This window comes from Lemur catta, chromosome 2 (genome assembly GCF_020740605.2).
Source record: "Lemur catta isolate mLemCat1 chromosome 2, mLemCat1.pri, whole genome shotgun sequence".
Lineage (NCBI taxonomy): Eukaryota > Metazoa > Chordata > Mammalia > Primates > Lemuridae > Lemur > Lemur catta.
Genome location: NC_059129.1, coordinates 121221455 through 121236483, shown reverse-complemented (window position 1 = coordinate 121236483; position 15029 = coordinate 121221455). Strand labels below are relative to the sequence as shown.

Below are 15029 nucleotides of genomic sequence, written 5' to 3'. Positions count from 1 at the left end.
AATATATATTTGGTTTTTGTCCTGGTTCCTGGCACAGAATCTTCTAAGACCTTTGGCATCTCCTGAATGAGTGTCTTTTTGTATACTAATAAGATGACTGGTGGCCAGAGTCCCTAGATAGCTACAGGATGGGGGGTGGTTGTCAAATCACCATGTGATTAGAGGGTTGGAACTTTCTGCCCCAACTCACCTCCATGGAGGGAAGAGTGGCTGGGGATTTGAGTTTAATCATCATCAAATGGCCAATCATTTAATCAATCATGACTGTGTAATGGAATCTCCATAAAAACCCTAAACAACAATGTTCAGAGAGCTTTTGGGTTGGTGAACACATCCACATGCTGGGAGGATGGCACACCCTAACTCTACATGGACAGAAGCTCTTGTGCTCAGGACCCTTTCAGACCTCTCCCTATGTATGTCTTCATCTGTATCCTTTGTAATAGCCTTTGTAAAAAAAAACTAGTGAATGTAAATAAGCATTTCCCTGCGTTTTATGAGCTATTATAGAAAATTATCAAATATGAGGAGGGAAATATGGGAACCCTCAGTTTATAGCTGATTGGTCAGTAGTCTAGCATCTGAAGTGGGGGAAATCTTGTGGAATGGAGGCTGTAACCTGTGGAGTCTGATGCTAACTCCAGGTAGACAGCATCAGAATTGAATTTGAATGTCAGATGTCCATAGAGAGTTGGAGAATTGGTTAGTATGGGGGAAAACCCCACACATTTGGTGTCAGAGTGTTGTGAATATATAGAAAAGGAGAGTTTTTCTTGTATGTTTCTTAAGAAAAAAAATGGTAGGGGAAGAAGCTACTGATGGATGCCTGAAAGCAAGAGATTTGATGGCAGCAAAACATGGTGATATTCACCTAAACTACAAAGGAAAAATAATTGTGGATGCAACTCATTAGTAAATGACTCCAAGAACTAAGTGGAAAAGTTTAGAGATGACTGCTCCTCATCATCAATGATCAGAATGCTAGAGGAAGACACAGTGTTTTGAAAGACACAGAGCTTATTGTGTACACTTGCATGGGATTTAGTGCTAAGAAAAGAATCCATGTGTTATGTGATGTGGTCCAATGTTTCAGGTTAATTCTCCTCTAACAGAACTAATGGTGATTTTTTTCATTATAGATTTATTTTTATTACAGAATAAGTGTTAAATGCTCAAGTGCTATGGCATATTATCAAATTCTGAAATTAAAACTAAACAATATATTTGAGCTAGTCTGAGGTCCTAGAAGTACAGCATGACCTTACTCAGCAAACAGAAGCTTATCATTAAGCTTTATACATTCATATTTGAGTACTTACCACGTGCCTAACACTGTACTAGGTGCTGAGAAAACTAAGGGAACCAGCCAGACATGGTCCCTACTCTCATGGAGATAGAAACAAAGTAAACAGAAGTGAAAGAATATGATCATTACCTAGTATTGATAAGGGGTCAAGTGTTGAAATACAGAATTAAGGGCAAGACCCACTGCAGATAAGGTGGTGAGATTTTACTAAGGAAGGAAGAGATCTGAATGATAAACTGTTTTAATCGCACTCAAGGTGACTTGATGCATTTGGATTATTGCAAAGATTAATAATTGTTATTGTCTAGATAACTATGTAGGGGAAATGCATATCATTCAGGCACTTTTGTAACTTAATGACCAGAAGAAGGTGGAAAACCAAGATTAATTAGTGTCCCTCACATTCCAGGCATTGTCCACATATACATTATCTTACAGAAGTAGTCATTATTATACCCATTTTAGAGATGAAATAACCAAGGTCCTGAAAGGTTTAATATCTTGTCCAAGGACTCAGTCAAAAGCTCTTTTCACTGTACCAGGATCTAACCTCCATTTGTAAAAGGCAACAAATTACTTACTCATTACTAACTGGATTAATTTTAAAATAAGGTCATGTGAACATTTTATTCTTATAAAGTGTCTCAGATTATGTTCATTATTAAAGCACCTTTTAAGTTAATGATTCTAGGCTAAGGGCCATATAAAATTAAAAGCTAATAATATCTTCTAACCACATCGTCATTTTTTTTATTGGCCCCGACTACTGTCTATATCTACTCCCTTCTCCTAACCTCAAAGAATTAATGATGCCTTCAGGATTCAACCTTTACTGAGGTGTGTCAGGCGCTACACCAGGTGTTGGGTACAAAAGACCATGTGACATTACTCTTGAGAAGTCTGGACTCAGAACTCAGAGACATTCTAAACTGTTGTTCTCTCCGACTTTTCCCACCCTTTCTGCTCCCTCAGCCATTGGCGGGGTTCTTAAACGAGACCTTAATCCTTTTGTGAACCGGGAAGAGGGTGGACCGGCGAAGCCTGCCCAGATCTAAAGATCAAAGGCGCGTCGAGCCCAGACGCCTGGAGGAAGCCAGACGGACTCTCCAGAATGCTCCTGGCACCCAGCGAGTTTCCACGGGTAGAGCCAGCATTGGGAGGGAAGGATGCAGAGCTAAGAAAGGACGTCGGGCGGGCCAGCCGTGACCCGCTCGCGCCTCCGTTCCCCGCCGCGTGCGGGAGTGAGCGGGTCCCCGGCCTGGGAGGCGTCTCTGGGCCAGGCTGGCCCGCGGCGGTGCCGCCCCAGAGCGCTCGCCCAGGAAGGGACGGAAGGAGGCCGTGTAGGCGCCGGCTCTGAACTCCCAGCCTCCTTCCTCCTCCTCTCGCCTCCTTCCACAAACTCTTCGCCCAGGCGGAAAAGCCGCCGAAGGCCCTTCCTCTTCCGCCTCAGCGCTTCCCCTGAGGTCCCGGCACTCCCCACTTCCCTCCGGGTCCGGGTACCCCAACCCCAGGCCGCAAACCCAGCAAACCCAACTGTTCCCACTGGAGTGAAGGGGAAATCTTTTCTGGCCAGACATGAACAGACCCAGACCGAGGGACCCCCTTGAAGGGGACGTGAGTCCAGAGCACCCAGATTTCTCTTCCCCTTAGGGGTCGCAACAGCAGTCCGGCCCTCATCCGCCTAGGACTTCAGTGCATCACCTGGTAACTGAAATCTGAGCGCACCAGATGAGCGCACACACGACCGCACACCACCCGGGTGGAACAAATCTTTTTATTTTCTGAGGACAAGTGGCTTGATTTCCACACTGGCATATATTTTAAGTATTAAGAATCCAACACATGCCATCCTGGAGTGAAAAGAAAATTAAACCAAACTGGAGCCCAGAATACGCAGCCTTTTAAGAAAAACATTCCCTTCTGCAATATTTTCTTTCCTTCTGCGTGAACTCATTTGGTTCCCTAATGAGACAGCTGAAAACAGTCATTCTCAGAATGTGGTCCCTGGACCAACAGCAGCAGCATCACTTGGAAACTTGTTAGAAATACCAATTGTGAGGTCCCACCCCAGACCTCTGGAATCAGTATCTCTGGGAGGAGGGTGGAGCCATCCAGGTGATTCTTATGCACACCTAAGAACCACTGTCTTAAAAGCCTTGGTATAGCCGTGGGGTACCGGGGAGTGCTATTTACTGCTTTTCTTTTTAGAATGAAGTCTCCTGTTTGACAGTGGGAAAGCCTGCTAGAAGCATACTTAGTTGGCTGTAAAATCATACAAGCAATGAGAGAGAGAGAGAGAGAGAGAGAACACTTCCCTGGCTACAGTCCAGTTTGAATATCTGCCTGCTCCTCCTGAGAACTTGCAGACACACTTATTTGAAACACTTCATTCTCCTTTCAGGCATCTACAGGCTGCTTTGGTCGGTCTCCTGGTTCTTTCTGAAAGCACCTCCTAAGAGAGTTTTCATAAGCTAGAGGTCACAGACAGGATACTCCCCACCCTTCACCCCCAGTTATACTGGCTTGGGGCAAAGGGGATCCCCCACTCCTTCTTTGCAGCTGCTTACCCCCTATTTGAATCCAGATACCAGTACCTGGCTTGGGGATGGGGTAGGCTGGGGGTTGCACCCTGCTGGGAAGACCAGAGGAGCGAGAGGCTTGGTGAGTGTGGGCTGCTGGTGATCTGGCATAGGAGAAGGGCCTTTGGAGAAGGGAACATGTTTGGACTGTTGATGTATATTGGAAGTGTGTGTGTGTGGGAGACTCGTGTCACATTCCTGGTGCCAGTGGTAGCAACATCCCAGTCATTCCCATCGCGCTCCTCACTCCATTCAGTGGACAATCACGGGGACCAAAGAGAGTGTGCCCAAGACTCTCCTTGGCTGAGGCCACTGATGGGACTGGGCATCCTAATGACACTGGGATGCTACTGTCATCCTGTTTGTAGGTCCCAGGTCTTGTCTTTGCTCTCTGAATTTTTCTAGATTTCTAGGAAAGAGTTACATCAGTAGAAAGCTTTGGACAAATTTGGAGAACAATGGAGAGAAGTGGAAGGTGAAAGAGAGAGTCAACATTGCATGGGAGAGAGATGTTTTAGTTCCTGCAATAAAAAGACCATCACCAGTACATTATGAATGTACACCCTTTTGAACTTCCTGCCTGAGACACTTTCAGTTTGGGTCTAGGCGTAGATAGCTCCCCAGCCACTTAGTAAAGTGACATTTGCGTGGAGCCTTTACTTTACCAAGGGATTGCACAGATGTCATCTCATTTGAGCCCCCAGTAAAGTTTTGCGAGGTGAAAGGGAAAAGCATGAGTATGATGATTATTATCGTTATCATCACCTTTATCCCTATTTGCAGAGATGGGAAAACTCAGGATCAGAGCTCTTTCAAGAAACAACTGGCTGGTTGCAGAACCAGGGCTGGATTCCACGTGTTCCCTATCCATAGCCACATGCCTCCTGCCTAAAGCAAAGGCTTCAAATTATAGATAAGAGGCATGAGAACTTTTTAAAAAATCGGTGTGCAGCTTGGGGTTGTCAGAGAATGAGCAAGCTGAAATTACTTTAAGGGGCGTCTGAGTGGAGTGCTCAGAATTCTGAGCATCTGGTTTGTAAAAACGCGAGTGGGAGCTTGGAAAATTCGCTGAACGTGAAAGGGAAACAACTGAATCGCGCTGGGACTCATCTCCTACTTGAACTCTGGGTAGATCGAGGCGAGGGCTCTGTCCCTCTGGCAGAAGTGACGGAACACGTGAATTTGGGGAAGGTGGCGCTAGCCAGAGCTGGAAATGCGCTCTTGAAAGTCAAGTTGGGCTGGGGGGTGGGGTGGGAGGCTAGCCTGACACTTTGAAAAGTCCTCCGACGTGCAAAAGACAGGCAAGTGGATGAAGAGTCGCCGAAGTTCCCAGCCCTTGGAGAATGGAGAGTTGCACTTGGTAACGTGGTAACTATCACTGACAGAGAACACACCCGGGCAGAGTGGCTTTCCAGTCGTGACCAAGCACAGCAGGATCCTTCTTTGATGGCCAGGCTGAGGGATCCACCCGGTTAGCGGCCTTTGGGGTTGGTTGGAGGTAAGTGTGGGAGGGGGCGGGGAGCTTTTACTCCAGGTACCAAACCGAGCCGAGAAAAAGGGGGAAAATCGAAAAGAATGAGCAAATGAAGCGGAAGTTTCAAGGCCCTCTGCGAGGAATAACAGTATAAATAACCGAAGACGTCTTGTAAACACTGCGGTCATAACCCCGAACATTAAACAGCCCCGGTGGCATCTGGCGCATCGGCCGCTGCGGGCTGCGCTGGGGCAGAGAGGGAGCCCGGTCCCAGGCTCCTCGGCCTCGCCTCTCTGTTTATCTCAACTTAATCTTCCCCTAGGAGCTGTTCCGTAGCCTGGAAGATGTTTAAATTAAAACCCAGCCCGCCGGAAGTCGTGGCGGGAGCTGAACGCATCCGCTAACCGTAACCAAAACGTAGGCATCCGCGTTTGTTGTTAGAATTAATTAACGGGTTGTTAATAAGAAATATATAATGTATGCTGCAGCACTTTGAAAATCATAAAAACACATCCTAATGGTTACAGAATTTAAATCTTTCATAGCTACCATTATTTCTTCACTAGTTTGCAGCCATGTCCACGCCTGGAAAGTTGCAAAATGTGGGGTTTACTTTCCTGCTCATGTCGGTAATTATACTGTGTAATACATGAAAGTTGGATTTTCTTTTTATGGTGTGTTTTTTTTCTTGAACTGTGTAACTGTGAATAATTTTCATCCTTCCCATTCTTTGTTTACAGTTAAGTTATTTCTAATGGTTTTAAAAGCTTGCAAAAGTTTCTTTTTAACGTTTCAGTATAAAATATAACCTGCACTTTCACAGTGGAATTCATATTTAATCCTTTTCTATCTCTGGAAGTTTGGATTGAGGTTTAAAAGAACCACTTTTATCATCAAACTTCCCCATAGTTTCCCACTTTTCTATTCCAAATATTTTTTTTAAAAAAATCACATCAATGCTTTTAGCAATATAAAGAAAGATTTATTTTCAAAAGTAGCAAAACTTGTTTGAAAAAAATATATATCTTTAAGTGAATTACTTTATAAATGTGACTGTCAAAGTCAGCTATTCTATGATCTACATTTTACAACGTATTGTACAAAAGATACACATTGATAGGCTCTTATTATCTATTTATATATTTATAATTACATATTGCACTTGGACCAGCAAGGCTCGCAGAGTCATTTACGGTAGAAGTTAATAAAGTTAAATAGATGGGAATCTTTGTAAGAACAATTGGTCTCCTCTGGTTTGGAAACGAATCTCCTCGTCGTTGTAAAGTGTTCTCGCGGGGTGGGACAGAGAGAGGAGCGTTGCGTGGGGGAAGCAGAGACAGAGAGTAGGGCGGGCAGGGGTCGCCTTCCCGGGGCCCGCTCCCCCCGGGGAGCGCGCCTTTCCCACACTGGCACCTCCAAGGTCAGGACGCCGTGGTTCCACATAAGCGGCTCGCGGTCACCACTTCTTTCAGGTCATTCTCGGGTTTCCCGGCCACCATAAAGGGCCACGTCTGCAGGAGAGAAGAGGGTGGAGGAAGTAAGTGACCGTGGCGGAAGGGGTGGGGTGGGCTTGGGGGCTGAGGTGAAAGGAGGGGGCGCGGTGGGGGCAGGCGGTGAGCTGGAGAGACGGGTTATCTCTGCAATTTACTCCTGTCCTAGTGTGCCCCGTGACTGGATAAAGCCAAAAGCTGCCTTGGCGCCAAGTCGCGCTCGAGGTGGTGGTGGTGGGCTTTTAGGATAAGAGCAAAAAGGGCTATACTGGGTTCTAAGTGAAACCCGGGAGAGGCCATGGGCGAACCGAGAGTGGCTGGTGCTGTGTGGCAGATGCCGGGGAACCTGAGCGCGGAAGCTGAGAAGGACCTGGCGTCTACTGGGCACCGGGTTCGGGCCGGCGCCCTCCTGTCCCTTTCGGAGGCGGTGGTCAGGTCTCCGACCCCTCTCAGCTTCACCCCATTTCTCTGGTGCTGACTTTGGTTTCCTCCATCACAAAACACAGGCTTTGACCACAGTTTCTAAATTGATCACTGGCTTTTAAGGGGGAAAAATATTGCTAACGAAACATACACGGATGTTGTATTTAAGATCGTTTTCGTACTAGGCTGAGAAAGCTAAGCTTTCTCTTCCTTTCTCCAGGCTGTTTTATAATAAAGGTCGCTTAAGTTTCTTCTTCAAAGATAGGGCAATAGCAATTGTAAATGTTCTGGGCAATCCTTTCATTTTAGGTCCAGATTTTAAAAAGCTATTTATTCATCTCATTGAAAAAACTAAACGTGCAGTTGGAGGAAAAACTATTTTTCATGGCAAAATGTGGCTTTTTCATCCCCTCCCCCGAATTCCTGAGACCAATTCGGTGAGAAGACAATTCAAACCTCTCTCTCTAGTGCTGGCCGATAAGACTTGACTTTTAAGAGGAAAACCTCTCCTCCTTATCATATATAAACAGAGGTCCTAGTAAGTTGCTGTTGTTGTTTTTCTTTAGAGCACAGAGTTTTAGGATGAAATCAAATGTAAAAGGAATTTAAATATATTTCTTAAACAGTAAAACCCATTTGAAAATAAAGTAGACTCAACGAGTATTACTTTTTTGTATTTTAAAAAGTTAGGTTCAAGGGCATTATTTTTTAAGATACAAAGGTACACTTCTTAAATCTTGGATAAGAGTGACCTTTTAAAATCTTATTTATTACATAATGCTTGTGAGAATTTACTGATTATGCTGATATTTGCTAGAACTGGGATTTTAAAACGTTAATCCACTTACAGGAGAAGCACAGAATATTTGCATAGTTGGGGGGCTTGCGTGGATAATTACGGGGGCGGGGCCTTATGTGTCTTTATCTAATAGTCCTAAATATGCTTGGGAATGAAATGGAGTGTTTTTATTTACAAGAATTAGAAAGTAAAATCAAGTTTCACTCTCAGCTATAAGGGGAATAAAGGGATTAATAAAATGCCTCCTTGGCGCGCGGCGTCTCCTTGGTGCTCCGTGTTCCGCACCAGCCGATCCACGCCAGTGGGGATGTCGTGGGCGCGCGGATCTCTCCTCCGTGGCAGCTTAAAACCTCTAACTGGGCTGCCACGTCAAACCCTCGCATAAATCGCTCCTGCTCCGGCGGTTTGTAGGGCAGAGAGCGGGGGCCATGTCGGGACCCCTAGAGGCACTGGGCCGGCGTGTAAGTCACCGCCGCGTCCGCACCCCCACTCCCAGCCCCGCGCGCACACGACACCTCGCTGGAGCGCCGAGGCCGCTTCGGCGGCAGCCCGGGAAGACTCACCAGGTTGACCGGGTGAATGTAACCGTTCTCGTACTTGTCGTTAGCCAAGATCTGCCTCAAGTGGGCGATGTAGCTGGACGCCAGCCTGAGCGTGTCCAGCTTGGAGAGCTTGGTGTCCGGGGGCACCCAGGGCAGGGTGGTCTTGAGCCTGGAGAAGGCCTTGCTCAGCACCCGCATGCGGGCCCGCTCGCGCGCGTTGGCCGCGTTGCGCTGGACCTGCTTCCCCTCCTGGCTGACCCCGCTCAACGGGCTCTTCTTGGTGGGCGCCTTCCTCCTCTTGCCCAGGCCCCCGCGGCCCTTCTGGGGAGAGCCGTTCTCGCAGTTGGAGCTCTCCTCGGTGCTCTCGTTGGAAGTCACAAACTCCTTGTTCGAGTCCATTTTCAGCCCGTCACATTCCAGCATCTCCACCTCTTGAAGGTCCTCCACATCGCTGAGGGAGCCGGTGGACATGTCTGGGAGAGTGGATGAGAGAGAGAGGGAGAGAGACCCTGAAACCAGTGGGCCCCCCGAGTACAGAGCAGCCACCTCGTGTTGGGAGTTGGAGTTGGGGTCTGGCTGGGTCTCACACCCCTTTCCCCTTCGCAGAGTTGTGAGAAGGAACCTGGAGAAGGAACCCGGCGCTCTGTTTCCCCACCCCCAGAGTGGAGCTGTGGCCGCAGAGGAGTGTGAGAGAGCGCTGAGGAATTTGGTGGACACTAGGAATTTATCTGGGGAATAGAGAGGCGGATCCTTGCAGCCCAGGGGAGGGGCCTGTCAGGACCCAGCAAAGCTCTCAGACCCCTTTCACAACCGGAGGGAAGCTCTCTCACGCACAGACCCTGATTTCCAACCTGCAGTGTAGATCAACTCAACTGCAACCGGCACGTCCCAGCCACCCTCTTCCACTGTGGCCCGGGCCGAGCAGGAGCAAGCTGCACTCACAGCCCTTCGCCCCCTGTCCATCTCTGAAGCCTCCTTTGCCTCTTAAGACGTTAAAGCTGGTTGTTACTGAAAACATTAGAACAACCACAGCATCCTTTTGCTCTTTCTGGGCCCTCCACTCACAGATCTCCCAAGAGAACACTAATTAAGATCCAGGGGGTATCAACTGCCTCCTGCCAACACCCTGTAACACTCCAAGGTTTTACCAAGATATCTTCCTATCTTACCTGGGACAAACTAAGAAAACAAGTGCTTCGCAGAATCTTTATGATAATGGCAGAGCAAGTACAAAAAAATTCTTCTGTCCCTGGTCACTTTAAAGACATCAAGGCACTGCCAGTGTATACACAAACACACTGGACCATTGCACACCCACACACAACTACACACAATTTAGTGGGGTGAGTAGGGAATGAGATAGGGTAATATGAGTGTGTGGAAAATATTTTGTTAGTTAATAATCTTTTTTTTTGATAAAATGAAAACCGTCCCCTCAATTTCTTTCTAGAAATGCATTTAATTTAGTCTTAAGAGTCTTCGTTCCTCTCAGAGGTCACCTTGTCTGGGACTTCGTGCGATGCATCTTCTCTCTCAATGCAGCTGCCTTTGTCTTCTTCCATCCTCTTTGCTGCCAGGGTTCCTCATGAGAAGCTGACATTATAAAACACAAAGCAGGATTATCCCTTTGGGAAAGGTTCTTTTCCATCCTTAACCCCACCTCGGACCATCTTCCTTGGAGAATAAGAAAATCTTCTGGGGAGTAAGTAGAAAAGCAAAGGGAACTGGAACCTAGAGATTGAATGAAATTGTTGCAAAGAAACCAGGGAAACTGAATGCATAAATGTCTCTTGCTAGCTCCTCTCCAGGTTGTCTTTCCTTGCAAGTAGGCATTGAAGATGAGTGGCTGGAGCAAAACACAAGAGCGGCTTCTGAGCATTTGGCTCAGAGTCTAAAGCCCTCTTCTACATTAAGATATCATATCTCTGATCCTGGGCTCAGCTGGGAATTCACTAACCTCTAACGTTTTGTTTTCTTAGCAGGGTCTTGTTTGCTTTCCCCCTATGCTGTAAACTAAACAGGTTGTCAGCAAATCAGTCTTTATTAATGAATTAGTGACCCCCCCCATAATATCTTTGCTGAGGATCCAAAATTTGTTAATCACCAGTGTAGAGATTTATGAGCTCTCTTATTTTCTGTTGTTTGTGCAGGTGGAGATTTAAATGGCCATATCCACCACCAAGATTTATTGCAAGAGTGATTGATGTTATAAACCAGGGAAAGGACTCTTCCCACAGCAGGGATGACAGAAATATCAAGTTGAAGTTGCCTTTGTCTTCATGTACAAATGACCCAGTACTACAACACAGAAAGTATAATAATTTAATCTGAGATCCAAGACAGCATGAAGAGGACACCCACCAGGCCTGTTAAAAAATTCCCCCACTGATCCTTAAACTAGTTTTCTTTGATTTGTCCTCCCTTTTCTCAGTCTTGGTAAAACATGAAAGTTAAAGTTATTTTTAGACTAAAGGGCTATGTGAAAATGGGCATTGGCCAATACTTTGTAAAATGTGTGTATGTGTATGTGTGTGTTGGGGGGCGGGGATTACTGAGATATTTGCAAAATAACCACAAATAATTTATTTGGGCTCTGGAATGGGATAATAATTAAGAATCTGAACTATGGCCTTACCACATACCAGGCTATTAAGTTGTGATTTTTCTTCTTGGAGTCACTTTTTTTTTTTTTTTTGGTCTGGTTCTCTACTATACCTTAATTGCTAGGCTGCTCCAGCTGTTTCGGGGGTAGGAACAATTGCAGTAATACGTACCACTGAGTAGATTTCTGATGTCTGTATATTTTTTCAATGTTGAAAACTTAAAAATAGCAATTTCTAGAAGGTAGCAAAACTAGCCTCCTGCCACAAACTGAGTTTTATGTCTGGCAATTATTTTTCTTTATAGCAATATAAGTAATAATTAAGTCCCATGCCCATTTATCTTCCAGTGATACATTTAAGCTGAGAAGGGTTAGTGGGCTGATAATAAACTTGAGGGTGTTTCTAAAATTCCATAAGGGAATTTTGGGAGCAAGATGTGAAGAAGGCTGTCACTTGTGTGTGCTGATGTGAAGTCTTGAAGAAAGCATATTAATATGAATAATACATTTTTTCTTCAAATTTTGTGACTTTCCCTTCTAATAAACACTTGGGGACAAATGGGTGGGGGAAATGACTTCTTGTTGGATTCCACTGAGCAAATCAGTTAAGCTGTAACTTAAGCTGTGCCAAATTCTCCCAAAACATAAACTATATTCTGTGAGAAGAGAAGCACTTCTGAAAAGCTATATTAACCCTTTCAGCAACGAAAGAAATACTTTGAACGTGACTGTTTCAAAGCACTAAATAAAAAAGTAGTGGTTTGAAAGTATGAGATCTTTTCTAAAAGTTCTTACCTGACTTTTAAGGAACAGTGTATGCCCCAGAGGCATCTGGCCAATTTGCTGCACACTTCTAACAATTTGCTTTGCAAGAAAGGCTATCTTTGAAAGATTTCAGTGCTAAGGAAAATTTATCTCCAAAAGTTGTAAAATGAAGATTAGGCATGGAATGTATCCTTGAACTTAAATCCTGGTTTATCAACTGATAAATTTACAGGAAGTTCAAATTTGATTCAGTTGCACTTGGATAGAATAATTTGCTTCCTTTCTTATGAGAAGGAAGATATCACAGGTTCTTTTGAACTGACTTCATATGCCATTATGTTATCTTTCCCAGAGGGGGGGAATGCCTTTAAATTCAAATTTTAATCTTTTTCCTGTACTCCCCATCATTTGGCCAGGAGATATATGGACTGGCAAACCAGCAAAACTGCCAGTTCTCTTTTTTTCTTCACTTTTAATTAACACCTCCAGATGTTTTATTCTTTCTATTTGATGGTAGCCACCACCACTTCAGCAATTTCTCTGACTTTCTATGCAAGTTGGTACCTCTTTCTCATTTCTACGTAATTGCCACTGCACCCTTTGTTTGCTGCTGATTGTTGTCTACCTTCAGCTTACAAGTCCATCAAAGTCTGACTTTATTTTATTAAATTTTAATTTATTTCATAAAGTGAGCATTATCTCCTTTTGCTTGTTATAAATTACAGTGGTGCTAGCCTGTTATATTTTGTCAGTCGGTGAAGATGGCACGGGGGAGCTTGGTGGCTAACAAGGTCAATAATGGTGATGCCAGCATCGCTGTTACCTTTACCTGGCACCAGCCCAGGGCTAACTCCATTTAGTAAGCACACGTGCTCGTGCTGTTCACCATACCCTAACCTCCTCTTTTCCCATTTAACTCAATGAATTGTAGATCTGATGCCACAATACTGAGATTTAAAGCTGGCAAATAACAACAATAAAGTCTAAAGGAAGACTCTTCAGTTTTTTGGATCCAAGAGTTAATCTTGCATTCCACACGTTCCGTAATGCAGCTTTGAAAGCAGCCACCTCTATGCACTTGAAGGATAGACTTTACCCTAAGAGGCAAGTGGGATGAAGCAAACTCAGGCAGACAGAGAGAGGGAAAAACCTCATGCAGCCAGTTTAATGTCCTCCTAAGTTTTACACTAGAATAATTTTATTAAACCCTCTCAATGTTAGGACAGAAGGATAAAAGACGGAACAATGCCTGAATCATGTACCATGCCAGGTCTTTTGCCTCCATTCTCTTATTTAATGTATTATCTCTCCTTTCTGCTGTCACTACTAAAGAAAGAGCTGCTATATGAAATGAAAATCTTATTAGCAATGTGTGCCAGACACTTTACCCTGTAACAATGAGGTTTTAGAAAAACTCACTTGAATCACGACTAGTCTGTGTCTTAAAAGGAAGCTTGAAAGCAAAACCTCCCAAGTTTTCCTAAAGAATAAATCTTGTGGATTGTCTAAGAGACACCTGTAATGGACTCATATGTTAAATATGGTTTACTGATGGGCAAAAAAAGATACTGGTCAACTTGTCAGCCTCCTTCCTGTCAGGTTGGGAGAGTCTGAGCACAAGAATCAAAGCCTCCTTCTGGTGACTGTCTCCTTGGGATAATTTCCTTGTGGCAGGTGTTTTTAGCTTTGAGGAACCAAGAGTCATGGGGTTTAGATGCCAGGACCAGCAGGGAAATACTAACAGTGTGAATCCTGACCTCAGGAACATGACATATTTCCAGGCAATGTGGCATTTTAAAATAGAGACACAGAGTAATAGACTGTTAGGATTGTATGAGGCTGAGAAACAAGGAGGCCCTAGGTGGTCAAGAATTCTGTTCCCATGAGATGTCAGTGACAATATTGCCACCTGAATCATTGCTTTGAATGGTTTTTCCTATTTGAATAATCATAATAAATGTGAGAGAGCTTATATTCTGTCATCCCTTATTTATTAACAAGAATCTGTAACCATTGATCCCTGAATTATATAAAATGAGATAGACTTCAGCTGTCCTGGAGTGTAATGCTTAGAACCCTGTCTAAGATGGTTTAAGTAGTATAAGTGCTAGAAGAATTGTGTTAAAGTTAAAAATCCCATCTCTGCCGTGGAAACCTGATGAGCAGTCCAAGGACCCCTCTTTCAATAAGCATATCCCAAAAGCTGCCCTCTGCTTTCCATCTCCTCTGCTAAGCTCTGGTTCAAGTCACCAAAATCTCTTACTCAGATGATTACAACAGTCTCCTAAAGGGTCTTTTTAGTTCCATTCTTCCCCTCCTGAAATCCATTTCCAACGGATTCATTCAAGTCATTCCCCTACCTAAAATCCTTCAAAGATTCTCATTATGTTTTATATAAAATCCAGATTTCTTATCGTGGTGTGTGTGACTCTTTATTTTGCTTACTACCCTTCAACTACACTGGCCATGTCTGTGTTCCTCCAAGCCACTATACCGGTGCCTACCTTAGGACCCTTGTCCTTGCTGTTCTTCCCATTTGGGTGCTTTTGTCTGGCTTTCTGCATGGCTGAGTCCTTATTTTTCAGATCTAAGCTCAAGTGTCACTTTCCATGTGAGAACTTCCCTGAGCATCCAATTAAGAATATTTTTGTTCTGTCATCCTATTTTATTTACTACCAATAAAGGATAGTAGCTGAGATTTCCTAAGTATTTACCATATACCAGGCACTCTTGTAAGCACTTTCCAGATTGACTCTTTTAGCTCTAACAACAACCTTATAAAGTAGGAACGTTACAGATGAGAAAACTGAGACACAAGGAAATTAAGAAATGTTTAATTCACAAAGTTGGTGTCCTCATTGTCTATTGCTGTGTAATACCCCAAATTAGTGACTTAAATTGTTATTATTTTTCTTAGTTCTGTGGGTTGACTGGGCTCAGCTGGGTGGTTCTGGGTCTGTTATTGAGTTGTAGCCAGAAGGTCCCTGAAGCTGGAGTCATCTAAATGCTCAACTGGGCTGAGTATCAAATGACTTCTTCATGCTCACAT

At 44.4% G+C, this 15029-nt stretch overlaps 1 protein-coding gene and 1 long non-coding RNA gene across 2 annotated transcripts in view; one reads left to right on the top strand and one right to left on the bottom strand.

Annotated features, from left to right (window-relative positions):
- LOC123633290 overlaps window positions 1–15029 on the top strand; it is an 83354-nt gene that overhangs the window by 26315 nt on the left and 42010 nt on the right. The window lies entirely within an intron of this gene.
- TCF21 (transcription factor 21) lies at window positions 6320–9306 on the bottom strand. Its single transcript, XM_045544399.1, has 2 exons — window positions 8635–9306; window positions 6320–6870 (listed from the first exon to the last, which is right to left on the bottom strand). Exons 1-2 carry the CDS (start codon window positions 9082–9084, stop codon window positions 6781–6783), a joined length of 540 nt encoding a protein of 179 aa, XP_045400355.1. The 5' UTR covers window positions 9085–9306; the 3' UTR covers window positions 6320–6780.